At 42.6% G+C, this 23858-nt stretch overlaps 1 protein-coding gene across 1 annotated transcript in view; it reads left to right on the top strand.

The window, feature by feature from the left end:
• LOC148103086 (alpha-2-macroglobulin-like) overlaps positions 1 to 16399 on the top strand; it is a 33556-nt gene extending 17157 nt beyond the window's left edge. The window contains exons 13-36 of the mRNA XM_087831238.1: positions 237 to 300; positions 395 to 540; positions 919 to 1068; positions 1800 to 1943; positions 2050 to 2152; positions 2249 to 2387; positions 3268 to 3493; positions 3985 to 4111; positions 5645 to 5766; positions 5852 to 5903; positions 6129 to 6212; positions 8042 to 8218; positions 8467 to 8542; positions 9447 to 9603; positions 10182 to 10256; positions 13507 to 13669; positions 13740 to 13927; positions 14333 to 14545; positions 15407 to 15531; positions 15632 to 15722; positions 15809 to 15877; positions 15958 to 16063; positions 16209 to 16247; positions 16356 to 16399. Coding sequence (XP_087687364.1) covers positions 237 to 300; positions 395 to 540; positions 919 to 1068; positions 1800 to 1943; positions 2050 to 2152; positions 2249 to 2387; positions 3268 to 3493; positions 3985 to 4111; positions 5645 to 5766; positions 5852 to 5903; positions 6129 to 6212; positions 8042 to 8218; positions 8467 to 8542; positions 9447 to 9603; positions 10182 to 10256; positions 13507 to 13669; positions 13740 to 13927; positions 14333 to 14545; positions 15407 to 15531; positions 15632 to 15722; positions 15809 to 15877; positions 15958 to 16063; positions 16209 to 16246 — 2835 coding nt within the window. The 3' untranslated portion in view covers position 16247; positions 16356 to 16399. The remainder of the gene's footprint in view (positions 1 to 236; positions 301 to 394; positions 541 to 918; positions 1069 to 1799; positions 1944 to 2049; positions 2153 to 2248; positions 2388 to 3267; positions 3494 to 3984; positions 4112 to 5644; positions 5767 to 5851; positions 5904 to 6128; positions 6213 to 8041; positions 8219 to 8466; positions 8543 to 9446; positions 9604 to 10181; positions 10257 to 13506; positions 13670 to 13739; positions 13928 to 14332; positions 14546 to 15406; positions 15532 to 15631; positions 15723 to 15808; positions 15878 to 15957; positions 16064 to 16208; positions 16248 to 16355) is intronic.
• The last annotated feature ends 7459 nt before the right edge of the window (positions 16400 to 23858 follow it).

Below are 23858 nucleotides of genomic sequence, written 5' to 3'. Positions count from 1 at the left end.
GTTCTCCTTATTCACGCTGCCTTTTTTATTTTTATTCCTATATTTAGGAAATACAACATTCCCTTTCATTGTTATGCTGATGACATCCAAATTTGCTTCTCCTTGAATCTGGATGTCTGTTAACCTTTTAATTCAAACACATTGAATTAAAAGGTGTGAAAACCTTTCACTGGTAGTGATGTCCACAGATATCAGTGCTAGTTCATTCTTGTTTTTAAATGATTTCTGTCTTCCAGGTGTTGTCCAGAGGAGCTGTCACCATGCAAGGACAAGAACAGGTTCAAATGCAAGATAGATCAGGTAAAATTTCCATATTTCCACATATGCCACAGCCAAGCTTTGACGTTGGTCTGTTTTGTTGATCTGTGGATGTATGTTTGGACCTGTGTTTCAGTGAATGAGGGCCAGGTGTCCTTTAAAGTCAGAGTGTCTCCTGAGATGGCTCCAGAGTTCCAGGTTGTGGCTTATGCCGTCCTGCCAAGTGAGGATGTAATTGCCCACAGTGCTGACTTCTCTACTGACAAATGCTTCAGCAACAAGGTGAGTGTAATTCTAGAGGTGTGCTGTGTGTTTGGTGTCTGCAGTCATGCCATGTCGTTCAACTCAAAGTCAAATTCAGTTGGCTAAATCACCTGAGGATTTCTAGCATACACTGGTTGTTGTGGACTGGTTGTTCCACAGCTGTTTCTACTCTACCTGAGGACTCACTCCCATTTATACAAGCACCTTTTTCAATGATGATGCAAGTCCTACCTATCTAACACTGACACAGTGTTCATACAGTGTCCAGTGTAGTGTGCAGCCATCTCATGGGACTCATGATTTGTCACTCACCACAGTGAAGCAGCTCATTTAGCCAGCAGTGAGTGGGGAGTTATCACAGTCACTAAACTTCTATGGGTGTTTTGTGTGTGTCAGGTGTCCTTGGAGTTTTCACCGTCTTCAGCCGTCCCAGGTGAAGAGACCAACATGCAGGTGACGGCCCTGCCACGTTCTCTGTGTGGTGTGAGCGCCATCGACAAGAGCGTTCTCATCAAGGAGCCTGGGAAGACTCTGGATGCAGATAAGGTAACTGCTGATATTAACACCTGTGAGGTGGACACATCCCTTATTTCCAGAGCCTGTAGTGTCGTGACTTACCAAAAGCTCAGGCCTTCACTCTGGTACTTGTGTCCTGATAAGTATTCTTTGAGCAGTCATACATTCAACGGTTTTAAACAGTCAAATGCTGAGTTTGTCTTAAAGCAAACTAGTATAGAAGTAATACAAATGAATGTGTCTGTGATGACAGTCAGGTAAATGTATCACCTGCCAGTCAGTGTCTACTTTATTGAGAAGACTTCAACTTTACATCAAAACTGCTCAAATACACGAGTGTTTGTTGATGTTAAACATACAGCAAAACCTGGAAAAAGTGAGACCTGGTGAGGTAAAGGAGCTACAGAGACAGTTTCAAATGGAGAACACCTACCATATAAGTCACTAAGAACGAACAGTTTATAGAGAAATTGTACAACTTCTGTAAGATCCCTCAACTACAATACCTCAACTACAACACCTCATATCTGTGGAGGCTTACTGCTGACTTCATAATTTTTATTTATTTATTTTTTAAGAACCCTTCTTAGATAATCTAGCAGTTCATTTGAACCTAATTGGTTCTAGTATTTACACCAGTACTTCATTTAAGAGTTTACAATTATGTGGACCAAATGTGACCATGATCATGATAGATCAGTCAAAACTTCATAGGACTAAAAAGGTTTGGAGGTTTTGCTGAACTGTACTTTTCTTTTCAGATATTTGACTTGCTCCCACTCAAGAAATACTCAGGTATCCCGTATGAGGTTGATGATGGTACAGAATGCCTTAATGTGAGACCAAAAAGATATGTTTTGCCGTACCCCAGTCAAGAGCAAAATGACGCCTATGCAGTTTTCCAGGTAAAATACATGTATACCTGTGAGTCCGTCAAACAAAACGTAAATACAATAGTTTTTGTTGTTGCACCAGTTTTTGCTGATCTTTGTGTGCTGCTGAAATATCTAGAAAGTCGGACTGAAGATGGCGACAAACTTGGTTTTTCGATTGCCTTCATGCGTCAAGTTCAAAGGAAAAGTGTACCATGAACACTCTCATCATGTCTCCTATGGTGAATCATTGGCTTGTTTGTGTTGTGTCTGGCTATACATTTTGCTTTGTATTTACCAAAAAGAAAAAAGAAATTAATTTTTCTTTTTTTATTTAGCTATGGCTCCCCGGTTAAGTGATGGTTCTATTAAGCTAGGTATGCCTGGTTTGGGATCTGCTGGGCAGCTTCCTCCACTAATAGAGACAGTTCGCTCTTTCTTCCCTGAGACTTGGATCTGGGATCTGGTGGAAGTTGGGTAAGTATCTGTTGTGAAGAGATCTGGTGCATATTACATTTTTAAAAAAGTTTATACGATCACATTTAGAAACCCATGTGAACTTTCTGCTGTGTCTTTGCACACATGAAAAACATGAAAATAGAATAATTGTGAGTTTTTTCTTAAGCATGTTTTGATGCTTCAGGCCGATGTTTTGTCATATTTAAAGTTTTGTGGGATATATTTGTTAAGAGATGTATTCTAAAACACTTCTTCAGCAGAGAACCAGAGAGGAGAAACACACAAGTTTTCTTGCTAGCAAGGGCAGTCACCAGAGCGCTCGCACGAGAGAGCGAGGGCTCAGAGACTCGCAGCTCTGAGACTGCCCTGGTCTTTATTTATACATCAGAGGGTGTTTGTTCCTTACATTGGAATGTAGAGGTGTATATGTGTGTGTGTGTGTCAGAGTGTGACCCCATAAACTTAAACGAAAATCCAACAGTTCATCTATATGTAAAAAAGGGCACTTAGACTAAAACTGACATAGCTACGTTTATCCTACCGTAAAACAATAAGAGCAGGTACGACCTCTCCCATGCTCCTAGGATGTGGGTGTGAATGCCAGAGCACTCTGGAATGCACGCAAAGCTTTTGCAGACTATTAAGGATCGCACATCCTATCACTACCATATGTAAACTTATATTATTAAAAGATTATACTGACTAATAAGTACAATTTTCTATTGACAATATTATTTCACTGTCATCAGCAGCGTGGAGCTCTTTTACTTTGTCAATGCAACATAAACAAGTAATTCACACTGCAGGATGTAACTACACTGTTATACAAGTAATTTACAGACACAAAAACATGTTTGATTATGTTACAGAATGTGTTTGTGTGTATCTGCTGCTTCAGAGACGATGGGAAAAGGGGCGTGTCCCTGACTGTCCCAGACACCATCACCACCTGGGAGACGGAGGCTTTCTGTTTGTCCTCTCAGGGTTTTGGTTTGGCTCCTCGTAAAGAAATGAAAGTCTTCCAACCTTTCTTCCTTGAACTCACCATGCCCTACTCCATCATCCGGGGGGAGCACTTTGAACTGAGGGCGACTGTCTTTAACTACCTGACCAGCTGCATCATGGTAATGAATGATTAAAGTGTTGAGATACATTTCTGTTCATAGCCAAGGAAAACCATACTTAAAACATGACTTTCTAAGCAAAATTTATATCATAGTTATTAAAATACAATAGAAAATATTTTTTCTTTGGCAATATAACCATGCAGGATGCAGGCCGTTCTTGAAGGGCTCCTGCTCACCAACACCTACAAGCTCACCTGCAAGCACAGACACCAGATTGCCCAATCACATGTCTTTACACTACCAACCCTCCTCTAGCTTTCTTTGTGCGCTCATGCACCTTGTAGAACAGAGTTTAGTGTGGAGGCTGTAAGAAAACAGATGGAGGGAAACGATTAGGAAGGGCCTGATTAAAGTATCCAAGTAAAATGAAGGTCTACTTTGATCATGAGTTCATAACATCAAACTTGTGCATTTGTTTAGATGCTTAAAAAATGTGTTCACATTTGAACTCAGGTTTAAATGTAGCCATGTCTGTGTTCCTCGTACAGGTTACTGTCACTCCTGGGCCGTCCTCAGATTACACCCTCACGCCTCTCTCTGGTGATCTGTACACTTCCTGTTTGTGTGCCAACGAGCGCAAGACCCTCAGGTGGACCATGATCCCAACAGCCTTAGGTGAGGATCAGGCTTTGGTCCTCAACACTGCCAGGAAACCGCTGTGTGGCAGGCTGAGTACGACCCAAGTGCAGGACCCAGAAGCAGGAAGTGAACTCTCAGGGAGTGACTTAAAAAGAATCCACATAAGATGGATAAATAGAATAAATGGAGATTAAAACAATGAAGAGCAATTATAAAAACACTATGTGAGAAATACTGCTGAAATATAAGTTATCATAATGAAATGAGAGAATCTGAGACCCAATAAGCTATATTCATGGAATTTAGAAAGCTGTGTGTGCATTAGACCACAGTGAGTGTGCAGTGTAGAGCTAGGACATGTAGACAGTCCAATCCAGCTGCAAATCGAGGTAAAGCAAGAATATAACCCCTGTGTTTGGAAGGCTAAACGTGGGGGTTGTAGGGAGTGGGGCAGAACGTCTATACCTCCAGTCTGAGGGTAGCAGCTGTCGATTAACACATTAAAGAGCAATTATAAAAACACTATGTGAGAAATACAAGTTATTAGAGGTGGGAATCACCATACATCTCACGATACGATATTATCACAATACTTAACGCACTTTTAAAAATATTTTGCGATATTCAGATTCTGTACATAAAGGTAAACTTTATCAATCATCATTTTCTCTAATATCAAAGTCTCACACTCAGTCTTTCTCTCATTTCAGTTTGATTGTTGACAAACTGAACGGTTTGTATTACAGTCTAGTCCAACTTAACTGAATCAACCATCTGGTACAATTATAGCTATTCTGAACTATGCAGTTTATGAAAACTATGCAGCCCCTTCAGCAACTGAAGAATTTGAAAGTAAATTAAAACAAAATATAATTTTACATTAAATAAAAACGTTTTAAACTTAATTAAAATAAAACATGTCTTAAATTAAAATAAGTAAACTGTCATGTTTATTGCTGCCAAAAACAAGTGAAACACATTTGGACAGTGAAGGAATGTCAGGATTCTTGCTCAGAAAAAGGATCAACATGCTCTGAAGTCAGAGCACAAAAACCTTTTTGTAACAAAATATCGATTTCTGAGGGTAGCAGCTGCCTCCATCCTCATGCTTTACTTAATGCAGCTGTCTTAGCCAATTAAAAGTGATTTTGAAACCTTCCTTTCAAGTCATTATGCATGCTTCCCTTGGACATATCATTAGAACAGACTGTTGGCAGTTAAATTGCCATGCAAATGATTTCTTCTTAATCTTAATTAGACCTTATGATTTGCAGTACTTTGGCCTCCAGCAGGACTCAGCAGCAACCCTGACATCATTTTGGACTGTTTTTTTCAGCTCCTGTTTTTCATGCCTGATGCAGTAAAATTTCAATTATAATTGATCTTACCTTCGATTTAGAACCAACATTACATCTAGAGATCTAGATTTAGATCTAGTGTGATCACAGTTAACTGCCTCCTTTTGTCCCAACACATTTCCTTCTAGTTTCTACAAAATCTGTAAAATAACCTCAGGAACCTTTATTTTAATGGAGAGATAAAGAAGGTGACCTGTGCTGCTGCTTTTAGGGGCTGTGAATGTGACTGTGTCTGCTGAGGCCGTAGCGTCCCATGTGTCATGCGATAATGAGGTTGTGAGCGTACCAGACAGAGGTCGCATCGACGTGGTCACCAAATCTCTCATAGTGAAGGTCAGTGTCATAAATACAAGACGAGAAAAACATTTTTACTCATAAAATTTAAATTGTTACTCATTTTAAAGATACTTTTCCTCAGGCTGAGGGAACTGAGATGACAAAGACGTACAACTGGCTTCTTTGTCCAAAAGGTCGGTGTGATTTCCATCAGTCACAAAGTTTAAATAAAGAAATGACCTGAATGCTCAAAGTTAGCAGTGGAGTGCACTGTGTACATAAAATGTGCCAAATATTCATCTTTTACTTTCACAGAATGTAACGATATGTGCTGAAGATCAGGCCACCTGGTGACTTTGAACAGTAACTCTGTTGTAGTCGTGACTTCCTGATTGGACGTTTGTTGTGTCTGTACACAGGAAGCCCGCTGACGGAGGAAGCAGAGATACATCTGCCTGAGAATGTGATTGAAGGATCTGCCCGCACTTCTGTATCAGTCCTGGGTAAACCTCGTGATTTCATCTCAATTTTGGTTCAGCCAAATAAAAATATGGCGGGTTAAAGCTTTGTTAAAAAGGCAAATTACTAAAACAACGGAAAATAAGAGACATCATGTTCAAGTAAAAGTAAAAACCGTATTCAGCTTTTAAAAGATGATTTCATTTATAAATAGACCCACATCTTCCCGGCCTTGTGTGAAAAATAAATGGACCCCAAAAAGGCTGTTTGTGCCTTTCTTTGCAGGAAGAACTGCAGTCTAGCTTTTGTCATAAGTGTTTTTTGAAACGCTGAGTTCAGGCCCAGTCACACCAGAGGGTTTTCCAGCGCAATCATTCTGGTCACGCAGAATCAAGTCAGTAGGATTTAAGTCCAGATTTTGACTCGACCACTTTCTGGCGTTCTGGATCATTTTCCATCTTAACCCTCTGGGGTCGACGGATGCGCCGACACGTCAAAATCACATGACCAATTTAAGATGACACAGCTACAAGATAGTGATGCGATTTCTTTCTCTTTTTGGAAAACCGGCTGTTTCAGCTCCCAACCGGCTCTTCAGGTTGTTTTGTTGGTCGAAAGTAACGGACTTAGAACTATATACCAGTTTTTGAATTGTGTCGATGGACCACGTAAAACCAGAGTTATGATAAAAAATACACATAATGTTTTCTTCTTTACAAAACAGTGGTGTTTACAGCAGGAAGGACGGTAAAAACGGCGTTTTCTACAGACAGCGCTAGCAAACACTCGCTGCTTGCGCGTTAAAAAATAAAATAAAAAACACCCCTTCCCTATTGGTGTTAGAGTTTACCATGTCATCCCATCAAAAATTGATATGGCAACATGTGACACTTGGTTATTTAGGGAGAACGGCATTTTTAGTAGTGGCGGAAAGCGGGCGAGCGAAAGAAAGAGAGAGAGTGAGTTTTCATGCCTTAACCAGACTCCTCCGTCGCTAACCGCCTGAACCCAATGCCCCACCCCTCCCCTGCAGCTGAGCCGCAGACAGCCCCAGAGCATCACACTGCTACCACCATGTTGGTATGATGTTCTTTCTATGAAATGACGCGTCACTTTTAAGCCAAATGCAACAAAACTCAAAACTTTTTCTCTTCAGTCCATATAATATTCTCCCAAATATCTTGTGGAGCATGGAGATGTTTTTTTGACAAATGTGAGACAAGCTTTTGTGTTCTTTTTGGTCAGCAGAGGTTTTGTCCATGAATGTTGTTTTTGCCCTGTCTCCTTTGTATTGTTGAATCGTAAACTCTGACCTTTACAGAGGAAGGCAAGGCCTTCAGTTCTGGGTGTTGTTGGGATTCGTTTGACTTTTTCGGTGAGTCGTCAATGTGCTAATGGAGTAATTTCGGCCACATCTTTTCTAGTTTTCTTAGTTTGTGGATAATGGGTTCCAACATGGTGCACTGGTGTTCCAAAGCTGTAGAAATTTTTTTAACCCTGTCCAAACTGATAGATCTCAAGACTTCTCGCCTATTTTTGAATTTCTTTTGGTCATGGCAATGACGTGTTTCTTTTTGACGTCTTTTAGCCTGCTTCCCTTTGTCAAACAGATTGTACTTGAGTGATTTCTTGATCCAGCAGGTCTGGCCTTAATCAGGTCTGGGTCCTGTTGGTGAAATGAAACTCAGTCTTCCCAGAAATATTTGGTTGATCACAGTCAATCTACCATTTTCAGTTTGGATGTTTTTTCACTCAGCAAATGAAATCATCATTTAAAATTGCATATTGAAGTATTCAGGTTATCTTTGCCCAATAATACAAAGTTGTTTTACGCTAGTTTTGTTAGTTTTAGTGAATCAGTGTTTTTGATCAGGTGACATCCTCGGCCGGGCTCTGAAGAACCTGGATGGATTGCTGCAGATGCCGTATGGATGTGGGGAGCAGAACATGGCTCTCCTGGCCCCCAACATCTACATCCTCCACTACCTGAAAGGCACACAGCAGCTCACCGCAGCCATCATGGAAAAAGCTACTAACTTCCTCACCAGTGGCAAGTTTTTATTGTTTCCTCTAAGAAGGAAATCATTGTAATCACTTCAACACACACGGTTGAAGAAACAAGCCGACAGGAGGCAGAACATTAGCCACAGCTTTTGGTCAAATGGGTCATTTTCCTCATCTGTCAGCAAGAGTCATTGAATTTCCCAAATCTCGATGTACACATGCAGATCCATAAACAAATGGAGTCCAATCATCACCATAGCAACAATGTCTCGATCAATGTCTCTGTTGTTACAGGATACCAAAGACAGCTCAACTACAAAAGTGCTGACGGTGCTTACACCACATTTGGAACAGGACCAGGAAACACTTGGTGAGAACAGCACTGATCAAACATGTTATAAACCAGAGAGGTTACACTGGTTTTTAAATATCCCACCAAACAGAAGACGTTTCTTGAAGTTTGACTACCCATTAATAACATAAACATGTCTACCTCTAATACTTAAAATAATTCTCCATTTAATCCTTTGACTAAGATAACATTAACAATACCTTTTGGTTAATATTGTGTAATTTGGTAGGTAGGAAGGAGTATTAGAGCCGCATAAAAAATGTTATTGATCATTATTAGAATAAAGTCGAATTTTAAAGATTAAAGTTGTAATTCTACTTTAAAAAAAGTGTAAATAGTATTTCAATAATAAAGTCTTAATACTGTTTTGTAAAAAAAGTCAAATTCAAATCTAAGAAAACAGTTGAAATGATTACAGTTGTTGTTTCAAACGACTGCTATACCCTGTAAAAAGGCCTTGTGTAGATGTAGTGAAATAAATCAGTCGTCTTGTGATACAGCATAGATCCTCTTTATTCCACGAGCGTGGAACCATCGGTATCCTTGCATCTGTACATTAGCAGCCATTTCCTTTTATACAAATCTAACCACATGCAGCTTTCTGCACCACTTTCTGCTTTTCAGTGTACTTATACTTACTGCCACGCTGTTTTTATAAGTGACATCAGTTCCTTCCTTGTTACTAAAACTGAGTCTGAAGTACGATTTAACTAATTCAGAGGGTAAAGCAACTGTGGCAGTTTGTCCTGAAATAACTGTGATATCCACATTTCTGCTTTTGTCTCAAAATACATTTTCAAATTTAATCTTGAAATTTCAACTTTATTTTCAAAATGATCAGTATTTCTTTCTCCTAATGTGACCTCACAGCCAAACATTTCCATCGTTGTAAGACGTGTAAGTGTTGTTTTCTTTCTGTCAGGCTGACTGCGTTTGTGGTAAGAAGTTTTGCCAAAGCTCAGTCTTTCGTCTTTATTGATCCCAGAAAGATCGAAGAGTCTAAGACCTGGCTGCAACATAAACAACAAGAAAATGGCTGTTTTGAAAAGTCTGGGAAACTCTTCCACAACGGAATGAAGGTAACCTGCAGTTCTTCGCTGTTAGACTGTGGAAACAGCCTCCAGTCTGGATTTAACAAATTTTATTAATAATGTCATGCATACATGGAAAACACTGTACTCAATACTGTAATAGCTCACACCAGTATATTCTATTATTTTATTTAAGAAATAATTTCCCTTCATCTTGTTCCATTCACACCAGCACTGCCTTCTATCTAGCATTCACACATATTTATACAAAATACAAAGTATGCACTAGAGACCAACTTGGGATTAGTATCTTGCCCACAAATATTTGGCATGCAGGCTGGAGCAGCTGGGAATCAAACCACCAACCTTCTGATTAGTAGATGACTACACAAACTGTTTATAAGGTTGGGGAAACCCGAGGTGAAGAAACATCCATCTCACTGGAAATACAATGTCCAGATGAACTAAATCAACTTCCTGTTCATCTCTTTAGCTGGATGTTTGAACATGCATCAAGACATTCATGATACTAAAACCACATGCAGCTGAAAATCATTTTCATGACTTCATATCCCTGAATGTTGGTGCATCGATGATAAAGTGTCTATGATGTCTTCTGTTGACAGGGTGGTGTATCTGATGAAGTGACTCTCAGTGCGTACGTTACTGCTGCCTTCTTGGAAATGAATACATCCCAACATGTGAGTAGACTCAAAGAATATCAAGGTATTAAACAAAAAAAGGAGTAGAGTTTGTGCTGCTGATCCATGGAGTTAGGTTTAACCAGCAGTCTAGCACCCTGCTGTTATGTGCTGGATTGTCTCAGGGGCATCTTTACACAGCCTGCACCTGGGGTCTTGCCTGGTGTGATAGACCCCAGCCTCTATGGATCTTGTACTCAGAGCTTGTTCTTGTGCTGCCATGATTAGTGCCTCTGTGCTGTCTTTCAATCCAGCTTTGTCCAGCCACTGGTAGGATTTTTGGGTATCATCTACTTCCTCTATCTGCCGGTGGTACATACTGTGCAGGGGCCTGTCCTTCCATGATGGTTCCTCGCCTTCCTCCTCTTTCTTGGGTTTCTGCTGCCTGAGGTATTCACTGAGCACGCGGTCAGTTGGGGCCATCTTCCTCATACTCGTGGATGTTCGTTGTTTCATCATGGACTGTGGTGCTGACACTCACCAGTCCCTGGCCTCCTTCCTGTCATTTAGCATGCTGGACTTGGGGTGAAACCCTCCATGCATGGTCAGGAAGTTTCTTGTCTTGATGTCAGTGGCTTCTATCTCCTCCTTTTGCCAGCTTATTATCCCAGCAGGGTACCTGATGATGAGCAGGGCGTAAGTTTCTATAGGCCGCATCCTGTCCTAACATTCAGCTGACTCCTCAGGATTTGCCTGACCCTCTGCAGGTACTTGGTTGTAGCAGCTTTCCCCGCAGCCTCTTTGGGGTTCCTGTTTGCCTGTTGGAGTACTTGTAGCTGTCCTCTATGTCTGCCATGTTGCCTTCAGGTAGTTCGATTCCCTCAGTTCTGACTCTTTGTTATCATCCGACTACACTTCTCCAGTCCAAATGATATTCCAATGTCGTTGCTGTATATCCTGGTGGTGTGGATCAGTGAATCGATGTCTCGTTCGCTCTTGGCATACAGCTTGATGTCATCCATGTACAGGAGATGGCTGACAACTGCATCATTCTGTAGTCAGTATCCGTAGGGACAGAGCATCTCCTTGGTAAATGGTGATTGTGCTATGGGCTTGAAGTTGGGCTCTAGTGTTGTATGCCACATCCCCATTGAGTTCTTGATGAAGGCTCTTAGAGTCCTGTTGAGCTTTTACAGGTCTAGGCATTCCAGGATCCAGCTGTGGGGCATTAAGTCATAGACCCTCTTGTAATCAATCCAGGCAGTCTCGGCTGATTGTTACAAGTAGCTGGTGTTTTGCACCTCTGGTATTCTTGCCAATGAGTGGGGCACAGGAACATGTGTCTGTTCATCTTAGCCGCTATGATGCCTGACAGGAGCTTCCATGTGGTATTGAGGCAGGTTATTGGTCAGTAGTTGGATGGGACCGATGGGACCGATCCCTTCAAGACTGTCTGGCCTACGGTTAACCATTCTGGGTGTCTCTCGTCAACTAACAGCTGGTTCATTTGTGCTGCCAGACGCTCATGGAGTGCAGTCAGCTTCTTCCACCAGTAGACATGAGCCATACTAGTGTATGGCAAGGTGCTGGCCAAGGCTGTTAGTCGTTGCTTGGCAGTTTCCATGGACAGCTTGCTATACTTCTTCTTCGGCACCGTCTTTGTCAAACCTTTCTGCAGCTCCGATAGTTGGCTAACCTCCCTCCTTGATCTTAGCCTCTAGTCTCCGTCTTGTGGCTGTTCAACCTGTAGCCAAGCATCTCTCTGATCACTGCTGCTGTACTGTAGATCAGCTTGTTAGTCTCGATAATCGTGGCTGTATGTATCGCATTTACATCATCTAGCAGATCTTCACATCTTGGTAACCAGCTACGGGGGCTACTTGTATAGTAGCATTCCAACACCGCCCTATTTTCATCTCTTGCCCACCAATGCCTTATTGTTCCAATAGTTGATCCGGGCGACGTCCGAGCTGGTATTTATATATACATACATACACAAAAGTGTATAAACCAACAATATAATATACAATCTAATATATATATTACATATACCCCAAAAAGTTGATTCTGTTCATCTGGACATTTTCAGTGGGAGAAACGTTTCGTCACTCATCCAAGTGACTTCTTCAGTCTCAGCTGACTGCAGGTTTCAATCTTATAAACAGTACATTTGCATAATGACTGAAACATAATGACTGAAACCAGCTCACTGAAGGAACAATGGGCTGGGAGGTCAGTTCCTTAATCGTAATTATGCAAATTCTCATGGCCATTGATCAACAACCACTGACCAAAACCCACTGATCAAAGACCACTGATCAATGACCATGAGTACCACTCACAGAGAGTTGGGGAATGGCTGCAATCACAGCATTGTAAGATGGCGAAAGATGTACCCTTAGGCCCCCTCCTTGATTCAGAGATGGTCTTTCCCTTTTCACGTAAATGGCCTCCTTGACCCTACACTCAAACCAGCGTTCCTCCCTGTCCAGGATGTTACATCCTCATCATTGAAAGAGTGTCCACTGGCCTGTAGGTGTGAATAGACTGCAGAGTCCTGGCCTGACGAGGTGGCTCTTCTGTGTTGTGCCATCCTCTTAGCCAGAGGTTGTTCGATTTCCCCGATGTATAGATCCTGGCAATCCTCCTGGAACGTAACACCGTACACTATGTTACTCTGTTTGTGTCGGGGTGGACATATTTTTGGCGCGGCGTGTTTTGGGGTTTAAAAGCCACAGAGACACAGTGTTTAGAAAAAAATGTGCCTCAGCTGTTCTGATACTTCTGACACGTACGGGATCACTACAAGTTTTCACTTAGGCAGCGGTTGTCCTCTCCTGGATCAGCTGGAGCTTAGGTTTACGGTACATGTCAGCTTTTAGATGTCCCCCATTACTGATGGAAATCTCACAGTCTAAGAAGGCTAACCTGACACTTTTCATATCCTCCCTGGTGAATTTGATGTGTCGTTCCACCGAGTTAATGTGATCCGTGAATTGTGGAACGTCCTGAGATTTGATTTTCACCCAGGTGTCATCCACATATCTGAACTCTCACCAGCAAGGACTTGTATCACCACCCAACCTGTACAGTGTTTTTTCAATATGTTCTTTATATTGTAAATACTACTAGAAGATTGCTCCACTCTTTGCTTGATCTGTACTTTCCTCTAATTGCTGTGTTTTCTGTTATCACGCTGATGTTTTGAGTGACTGAATCAGGAACTCTGCCTCCTATTCTTCTCACACTGGGTTTAATGAAAGAAGATTTCTGTTTGTCCATTAAAGTTCTTTGTTGTGATGGTTTAAAGGATCCTGTGATGAACAAGAGCCTGGCTTGTCTCAAGGAGTCTCTCAGTAACCTGAGCAACACCTACACTACAGCTCTGCTGGCCTATGTGTTCACTCTGGCAGGAGACGTGGAGACGCGAGCTCACCTTCTGCAGCACTTAGACACAGTTGCAGTGAGGGAAGGTGGGTCATCCTTTAGCAGGACATCATTCAGGCTTTATTAGCATCACTGTGACTGTTATTGTGTTTGTAGGAGGTTTCCTCTACTGGTCTCAGACAGCAGCAGAAACATCAGCCTCCCTGTCAGTGGAGATCAGTTCTTATGTGCTGTTGGCCAAACTCAGCGCCTCCCCGACTGCTGAGGATCTGGGATATGCCTCTGGTATTATCAGGTGGCTGACTGGGCAGCAGAACTATTACGGAGGCTTCTCCTCCACTCAGGTACGACACCACCCAAACAGCATGAACTAAAACAGATTTGTTTTAGCGAGGCAAGTTTTTATTCTTTAGTTAGAATATGACATTTAAGTTTTGTCTAAAAATTCATTGTTTTTACAGAATAGCAACGTTACCTCAGACACCAACTACACGTAACAGCCTGTAAATAACAGATCACCTGCGAGTTTATACCTGTAATTTCTATACTTTGATAATTCTCAGTTAAAGATATTTTAACCTGTTTAATGTTTATTTAACCAGGAAGTGAAATTTGGAAAACTTGAGATTAAGGATCTCTTTTGTGAGAGGGTCTCAAAGGCAGTTTTAACTCAATGTCTATTCCACTTAAGCCCATGAAATATGGAGACATATGCTGTGTGTGTTAACCACAATGAATCCATCCTGTAGGACACGGTGGTGGCTCTTCAGGCTCTGGCTCTCTACTCCGCTCTGGCGTTCAGTCCTGAAGGTTGGAGCACAGTGACAGTTCAGGCTCCCAGCAGTCAGCTGACGTTTGATGTAAATCAGAGCAACAAACTGCTCTACCAGGAGGAGGCGCTGCAGGACGTGTCAGGAAAATACAGGCTGGAGGTGAAGGGCACTGCATGTGCTTCAGTGCAGGTCAGTGACAGCATCATGTGACCAGCTCCTGGTTGATGTCAGAGAAAGGGTTTCTTCTTTTTCTTTTTACTCACACAACTTTAGAGAGCATTAGCATTTCCACATGTAATAACGCTCATCTTGCACATGTATTTTCATACACGATCTGATATCTTCGTGTTGGTGTTGTTCCCAGATCATCATACTAAAGGTTGTTCCAGGATCAACATTGCAAGTGACCAATCAGAATGTTGTGATATCATACTTTTGTGACTTCGGGAAAAACCGGCGTAAAACAAAAAACTGTACTTAAGCTGCGAGAAACCGCCTTTGTCCGCCGATCAACGGACCCTAACCCTGACCCTAACCCTTTAATAAAGGCTAAGCAGAACTGATATTGTCCTTGCAACATTGGAATTTCATAAATGCACGAATGGGTTGGTGCGCAAAAGAATAACGTCACAATAATGTGATTGGTCGCTTGCAATGTTGAACAACATTTTCATGATGATCTGGGAACAACACCAACACGACGATATCAGATCATCCTATTTTCATACACAATAAAGACATTAGACCTGGCAGTAATAACTGTAGAGAGGACAATGCTATTTTAAACTAAATTAATATCAGAATCAGGGAAACTATTTATCCCAGAGGGAAACTGAGTTGTCATAGCAGCAAATATACAACAAACATCAAGCACTCGTATAAAAAGAGTGTAGATATAACAGAGATACTGATATTAAGATGAATATAGACATATAGGTATGACTATAAAAGGATGTGTGCTAATATGTGTCATGGTGTAGAAGAGTGACAGCAGGGTGCATTGAGGTGTGATTAGTTCTGTTCCACACGTGACCCGAGTGTGTTTCCCAGATTTCTGCCACCTACAACATCCCAACACCTGCTGATGTCACCACTCTCAGTGTGAACGCCCAACTAGAGGTCAACACCACAAGTGAATCTGCTCGACCCAAATTCACTGTGCAAATACAATCACTGTAAGTATGTGACAGAGGAGTGCTCTTTACCAGTGTGGAGGAACTGCTGGTAGATGAAACTGTGCACACAGGTCAGTATAATCACACTGTTCAAACACAGGTACAGTGGAAAGGAGAAAACTACAAACATGGTGATCCTGGACATCAAAATGCTCTCTGGATTTTCCCCAGACCCCGAGTCTTTGAAGAGTGTGAGTAATTACACAGATCCTACCAACACGTGCATCTCATGTGATAATTGTGATGATAATAATAAAATGATGTCGTCTCCTCACAGCTCAAACGTGGCCTCCTGGTGAGTCGTGTTGAGCAAAAGGAGGATCATGTTCTGGTGTACTTAGAGGAGGTAAGTGAAAGTCACCGTGGGGACAGCAGATGATGATCTTTGGTACAAACTGTGTCTGCAATTGTTTCTGTCTCGTCCAGTTATCAAAGGACACACCCATCAACCACAGCTTAGAGATCATCCAGGAGCTCCCAGTGGACAACCTGAAGCCAGCCGTGGTCAAGATCTATGACTACTACCAACCAGGTCCAAGTCTAACTGAGCTTTACTCCAACAGCACACTGACACACTTCAGAGGCTCCATCAGACTGAACAGTTCATACAAGCTGATGTTTCAATCAGTGACACAGAGAAATGACACTTTCATGTTTTTCTACCATGTTTCTGTCAGGTGACCAGGCTGAGACCCAATACATGTTTGTCTCGTGAGGTAAGAAGCTGGAATAACACACGAGGACACCTTTCACACACATTCATGTTCACAGCATCAATGAAAAGGACTTTGAGCTTTTACTAACTTTTATTCTCCGTCTCACAGTTTGAAGAAGGTGTGGCTGGTCCTGAAGTTTAAACCTGCATTTGAATAAAGAGACTTTTTCTGCTCACATGTGTGTATGCGTGTGTGTTAACAGCTCCAGTATTATTAGTGCTTCTTTAATAACATGCTTCATTATTAATAATAGCAGAATGGCAGTGCTGTGAATGCACCGCTGAGACTGGCCTTGTGCCACATTTCTGTCTTTGTGCAGGTTTCGATGTGTCACTAGTTTACATGCATGTGGAAAGTTAACACAGTGAGGCCGTTGGGAGACGTTAAACAGATAGTGAGGCTCATTCTGCTTATCAGGGATGCAAATCTTTAGGTCATGGCCAAGCAGAAAACAAGGTCATGATTCTCTCTGTGAGGTATAGCCCCTTCTCTCACGGGGGGGCTATACCAACATGTAAGAGTCTGTGGATGTTCTTTGTCTGTGTGTCTGTATATAAGATGTAAGGACGGTGGCCACAATTCAGAGATGGTCCTGGTGTTTCTGTCACAATGGCCACGGGCCGATAGCTCGATCGGACTCGATTGCAGATAACCACAACAGAGACGGCTCAACGTTTTGCAGCGTTTATTATTTAGTCAACAAGTGAATATGTGGCAGGGTGTCGCTAATGATGTAACCGTGTGACAGTGGGGGTGAACGGGGATCTAGCAGGTTGCGACGGGAACGGAGCGGTTGCGTCTGGGAAGAAAAGAGAACAGGGTTAAGAAGGCGGCAGGTGCAGGGTATCCAAGCAGAGGTGGAACTGACTGATAGCGCTTACTGGTGACCGGCGTGAACCTCGCTGTGAGGGAGAGGCAGCGATAGTCCAGGGGAGTCGTGGAGAGGCTGGCAGACCTGAGTTCTGCTGAGTCCAAGGTGGTGAGTGAGGCTGGAGGGCAGGAAGGTGAGGGTCCTTGTATTTTTCCTGAATATGAAGATGATCCACGGAGAGCTGAGGGTGATAGCAAAGAAGGTCCAGGGAATCTGAAGCGCACGAAACCAAAGTTAACAAGGAAAAAGTGGCAAGAGCGTAAAAGACCGTAGAGTCAATACCAACGTGAGGTCGTTGACGAACTGGCGGTGAAGGAGAGTCTGAGGGGGCCTTAAATCCTCAACCTGATTGCCCCGAATCAGTCTCAGGTGTGCGGGACTGCAGCAGGGATGATGGCTCCGCCCAGGGGTGGAGACCAAGGAACTCAGGTGCCTGATGGAATTTTCCAGTCGAGTCTCCAGATCCTGACAGTTTCACTGGGATGCTCTCTCCACATTGCAGTGTGTTTATTAAACCCACTTCAAATCAAGCTTACTGGGTGTGTTGCAGGTTATTGTTAAATTTTCCACAACACTTTGGCGCTGTCGGCAGGATTCCTCCGGTGAGTTTCGCTGAATCACAGGAATGCGGTGACTGGCCATCCTGAGGTAAAATTGCCTCAGTCCCACCGTTGTTTTCAAAAAGGGGGAACCGCGGTGTGTGCTTCAGCGACTCACACATGCAGGAATTTTTAAAAGAACCAAGAGAGGCACTGAAAAGGATCTGCAACGGTGAGCTGTTTTGATTTGGGAGGATTTTCAATCGGACCAACAGGGAAAGCCTCGCTTCCTTACTGCTGCAATTATTGTTCCTAGAAACTCAGTTTGGGGATTCTTGTTGCAGTGGTAAGTGCAGGATCTTAGAAGCTCAACAAGTTGAGCCTTCTGGTGTATGGTTTTTTAGCACTTTTGCACCAATGAAAAAAGGCAGAAAGGCCGGACAGCGGATGCACTTGTTCGTACAATGAAGCTGGGCCCAGCAAATGGGGGCGTCCCTACAGGTGAAAACCCAATTTTTATTTTTATTTTTTTTATCTTGTTTTATTTTAATTCTTTGGCTGGGAGGAAAACCTCAGGAATTCAACGCCTAATTTCAGGACCGTCATGGGAAGGACTCTGTCCTTAGTCTATGGTGTTTAGCACTTTTGCACCACAAGGAAAAGGCCGGACGGTGAACACGCTTGTCCACAAAGCTGAGCTCAGCAGTACGGCCAGTACGGCCGTAGGAGGCATCCCTCTGAGTAGTCCGCGCAAATCCAGGTTTTGATTGGATGATTTATCTATTTTTTCTCTTTCAGAAATATGGGAAAGAATACATGCAGTATGGGTGGTGTATAACCAAGAGTGATGGACAGAGATGTGTTAAAATGTGGACAGAAGAACAAGAGAGTGAAAGTGTTAATAAGTAGTGATGAAAATGATATTAAATATGTCTTAGTGTGTTTGTACGGGTGGCTACTGTTGTCAAAATTTATTACCAAAGCCTGCAGACACGATGAGCAGTTAAAACCCAACACTTTCTTTCTCATCATGAGGAGAGACGTCAGTCAGGGGGCACTGAGAGTCGTCTCTGACCATGAACAGTTCAGGTCTCTTTTAAACACAGTCACAGAACAAAAGGCTTCTACAGCTGCAGTTCACACCGTAGCTCTAAACAGAAAGACTCTCTATCACCTGTGTGAGTCTCCCCCACTCTGGGGTCAAGTCTCCGTCTCCTGGGAGACATTCACCAGTTTCTCACCGTCTGTTTCCCGGCGTGAATGAGGTGTGAACCAGACGTACTAAACTAAGTAACATGAAAGCATTTCATCAAGACAATACATTAAAGAGAGATCCCACAACACTACGGAATTGGATCAACGTCCTCCACACGCTCAGTGGCCGGAGCAAAATGATAGCTTAACATAATTGGAACCACACCCAGCCCGTGTTTTGGCTGAATATTACACAGCTTCACTCCATGTACATCTTAACCTGAGGAACAAGCTTCGACGACAATCAATCTCTTCCTGAAGACAAAATGCAGTTCAAGAGCAACAGCATCAACTTCAAGAGTCAACCAGGTGAACAGACAGCAACACTGCCCTAAACCCAAACTCAGGCTGTCACTTTGAAATAGTCGGTAATGTAAACGCTGGACCTCTCAGCAGCTGCCATTCCCGAACAGACACGTGCAAGTTTGTCCGTGACTGCAGCCGCGTCGTCAGTGTTTTCTCCAGTCATTGGTCAGCATTATAATAAATGCAAATACATGCGGGTCGGAATCCGCCGGACGCCAAAACAGTGCCAGCAGAGTGAAACCGAAAAATGGTTTGAAACCGGAAAAAAAATGTAAGCGAAAACAAAAAAATTACAGTTTCAATTAATTGTTTTTCACTATCATTTTTTTTTTTCGGTTTCAATACAAGATTTTTCAGTACATTTATTTCAGTTACAATATTTTTTTTCGGTTTCGTTTCGAGGTGGCATCGTTCTGACTCCATATGAGCAGCACTGCATGGCAGGTTCTAATCCCTACAGCATGTTGTGTCACCAGAAAGCAAAACTGTTCCTGTGATTTCTGGCAGATTTGGGGGTTTTTTGTTTTGTTTTTTAGTACCAGGCTGATTTTGACAGTTAGGTTAGGGTTGTTTTCTTTTTGTAAGAGAAACACAGGTTTATTTTTTATATATATATATTTAGACATGTCCTGAACAAGGCCTAATATGATTTTTTTGTAACGGCGCCGTTGCCTGCCAGGTATCATCCCTCTGGGGGTTGATGGTTGATGATTTAAAAGCAGGCCTGCAAGATTGGAAGTAAAAGCGCCTTAAAATACTTTAATTGAGAGCAAATTTAAGGTGAGCTTCTCTAGATCACAATGGGCTTCTGAGGAAATTCACCTACCTCGGACGCTGACCATATCAGATGATAAGTCCTCTGTTTAAAAGGATTGTAGTGATTCAATCCATTTCAAAAGCAAGAGGAATTGTTTTTATTTTTTGAATGATGTAATATTGCTGTCAGTGGATATTTAGATTCATGCACAGCAATGATTTGTACGATTGCATGTGACTGGATGAATGCATGTGATTGGACTGTGGCTGGACTGATGATGTGGACTATGTAGGAGCCATAATTAAATGTATTGAATTTTTTGATGATCGCTGGGTTTTCATTTGTTTGGTTGCTATGGTGATGTGTAACGGGAGTCACGTGGGTGCTAGCGGTGACATTAAGAGGGCGTTGTCAGTCTGTCTTTCACTGGTTTTGATTTTGACAGAGAGGAGTGCTGGGTAGCCGTAGTTTTTGTTGACCGCTGCTCAACATGTTTCGTCTTGTTACATTAGAGCCTGTGATGTTTAAGAGTCTGAATCAGGAGCCGATCACATTACTCTGTAAACTCTCAAAGCACTTTAATAAACAAGCAAACAATTCCACCTCTCGCATTATTGCGTAAAGTTGACAGCACGTCAGGCAAATAGGCGGGCTCCATCCCCGACCTCTAGTGACTGTGGAAGTCGCTACATAAGCATTGAGCCAAATGTAGTAATGCCAACATACTGAAGGAACAACATTTGTCTCTTATATATAATACATCTATATATACACTGTCACAGATACTTGAGTGTCTTTGAGTGAAGATTTAAGGTGATAGGACATATAAATAAATGCAACTTGAATCTTTACTGAAGCTCAGTGTTTGACACAGAGTTCACTCACATGTGCTACACCGTCCCATTTCACAAGCCTCGCACTTCCGGCCTCAGCGGTCTTTGAGTACGTGGCCCTTGAGGACCGTTGAGGCTGCAGACCCTGAATTGGGATACAGCCCCGGACTGATGGTGGAATCATACTCAGGACCTTCTTGCTGTGAGGCAACAGTGCTAACCACAGCGCCACCGTGCTGTGATCAAGTGGGAAACGTGGCCTATCATCGGAGGGCTCCAACCAGGTCCGGCACTCTTGCTGGCATTTTCCGGCACTTTTCCTTTTCCACTGGTCTGTTCCTCCGGCCTGCAGGCTCACCTCTAGCCCCAATTGGGACCCTGAGCAACAGGTGTAGGTGGTAGTTTCCGGATCTTTTCACCCATTCTTCCTGTTCCCCACCCCAGGATGCCACATCTCATAGATTTTTAATCTTCTTCATGACAGAAAATGTAATATTTTCTTTTTCTCATAAATATCTGGATTGTTCTAAATAGTTGTTAGCTTACTTGGAATAAGTGAATATTTAGTGTTTAATTCCCACCAGGCTGTCAGGTATAATGCTTCAAACTGGAGGTAATGAAAGACAGGTTAGAGATTTTCACACTTGTATCTTTACCATAACTCTTGTTGCTTTTCATGCTCCTGCCACCAGGTGGCGCCTTGTAACCTTCTAATGAGCATCAGGTGTGGGAGTTTGGGCAGCTAATGAGACACACATCACGTGGTAGTGTAGTGTATTTTTATGGTGTGGTTCTGTTGAATGTCTGAGCTCAGTGTGATTGATTTAAACTCAGCATCAATGAATCTGAACAGCTCAGTGAAAACAAACTGAGTCAGTGATTTAAACTGTCATTAAACTGGCTGAATATCCAGTTTGATTTGGTGTGTGTTCATGACAGGATCAGTGTTGCGTTCAGGAAACATTCTCCCTCTCTCTCTCGGGCCTGGGTGATGGTACTGCTCACAACTCTTGGAGAACGCTGTCCTTTATAGGAACGGATGACAGCGGATTCCTCTTCACTCACATCTTCCTCCAACAGTTCCCAGAGCGAGGTGGCCACGCCAACTGGCTGGCTGCGAAGGATTACTGCTCGCTTGCAGAAGAAACGGATCGCATTCTCCTGGCTACCAGAAGCTTCAGCATCCAGGCGACAGTTCCCGACTCACCGACGGCATCTCCCGCACCCCCACCGATTCTCCCGGGGCCTCTCGTTGATCGGCTCATCTATAGTGGCGAGGAGCGCAGCACAGCGACACCGCAGGTGTTTTTGCCATCAGCGTTTTGGGACTCTCCACCATTTGACCTCGGAACTGAAGAAGCTTCTCAGATGAAACATCTTCAAGAAACTTAAAGAAGTCCAGACGCTTTTCTTTCCAAGCTCCTTGGACTACGATGACCTGGATGACTGAGAACCCTCACAGACATGTCAACTATAATATCCTATTAGAACAATTAGAGCATGGTTACAGGTACTGCCAGCCTCACTCACAGCCATTCAGGAAGCTCGCCAACCCCGGTGCTGGCCTCACTGGCTGCCTGTGCCTTTTAGAGTTCATTTTAAAATTCTCATGTTTTTAAAATGCTTTCACAGTCTTGCCCCGCTTTACCTCTCTGAGCATCTACATCCCCACACACCCTGTCGGTCTCTCAGGTCAGCTGACCAGCTGCTCCTGGAAGTACCGAGATCCAGGAGGAAGCTCAGAGGGGGCGGGGCCTTCTCTATCGCGGCTCCTAAATTATGGAATAACGTAATAATAATTAATTAAACAAATTAATAATTTTATGTTTTTATTTATATCTTATGCAATTTTAACCAATAACCAATGTTATTCTGCTCCCTCTCAGACCAATATTACCAGTATCATAATCAGCAATATTACCCAACAGATATTAAATTGAATATTTAATATTTGTTTCATCCCCCCATCATACGCTGCTACTCCCTTTATTCTATTGCACAACACTTTGTCACTTTCTAGAATCGCCTGCACTGATAGTTAAGTTCTTTATTCTCCAGGATACAGTCTTACTTCGTTAGAGTTATTTGATACTATGTCTTGCACTATCCTACTACTGTATATTACTGTATACTACTATTCTTACTGTATATATTATATACCTTATTTATCTGTCCCTCTGTCTCTCCTGCTGCTTTGAGCATGTACATGACAAAAGAATTTCCCTCGGGATAAATAAAGTTATTCTTATTCTTCATTTTATTGTATAGTTCCAGTGTACTGCACGTTAGTCAGCTGTGGTTGTTTTAAAGTGTTTTATGAATACATTTGACGATGATGATGATGATGAAGCCTACTCAGCAATCCCCTCCCGAGGCACTCACCACCTGACGTAACAACCCTGGTTATTGTGGTATAGCACCAGTAGGGGGTGCTGTCCTACTATTGTAGTAGTTGGGGAGACTGTTCTGTTTAACTGCCTGTTCTGTGTCCCAATTTAGGGTCTGCACGCTTGAAGTACACGTACTACGTACGGCACGTACTATAAGTACGAGAAGTGCGGAAGTGAGAGGCTTGTGAAACGGGACGGTCTAGCCCTTCGTTGCGCTGTTCAGGTTGCCTAGCAACCATGATACTAACTGCGAGAAACGTTACATACAGCTTTATGTGACAGAAATGAAGGAGAAAAAATGTTTTGTCATGACATCACTTTGATTAGTTGAGTATCTGAGGCTGAGACCACAGGACTGTAAAACATGATTGTTGGGCTTCATTTCTGTACTGAACAGTTATTTAAGATTAGCTAGTAAATAATAATTAGTTAATGTTGTTCATGAGACTAAAGTCATCTCACTATGGTAATTGCATATTGCATAAATATGCAGTCTGAATGCTTTTCGTTGGTCATGTGACCATTTGATCTCTGATCAGTGTGTTCTTCAGTTTCAGGCCTGTTTCTGCTGCAGGTGAGCTGATGTTCCTACACCTGTCTGTCCTCATCATGACCGCTGACCTTTGGTGACCTTTAGTGACCTCTGTCCTCCTGTTGCAGA

Source organism: Neolamprologus brichardi, chromosome 3 (genome assembly GCF_056152115.1).
Source record: "Neolamprologus brichardi isolate AB-2024 chromosome 3, ASM5615211v1, whole genome shotgun sequence".
NCBI classification, from domain to species: Eukaryota; Metazoa; Chordata; class Actinopteri; order Cichliformes; family Cichlidae; genus Neolamprologus; species Neolamprologus brichardi.
The sequence above is the reverse complement of the archived record's forward strand: the minus strand, read 5'-3'. Positions and strand labels throughout refer to the sequence as shown.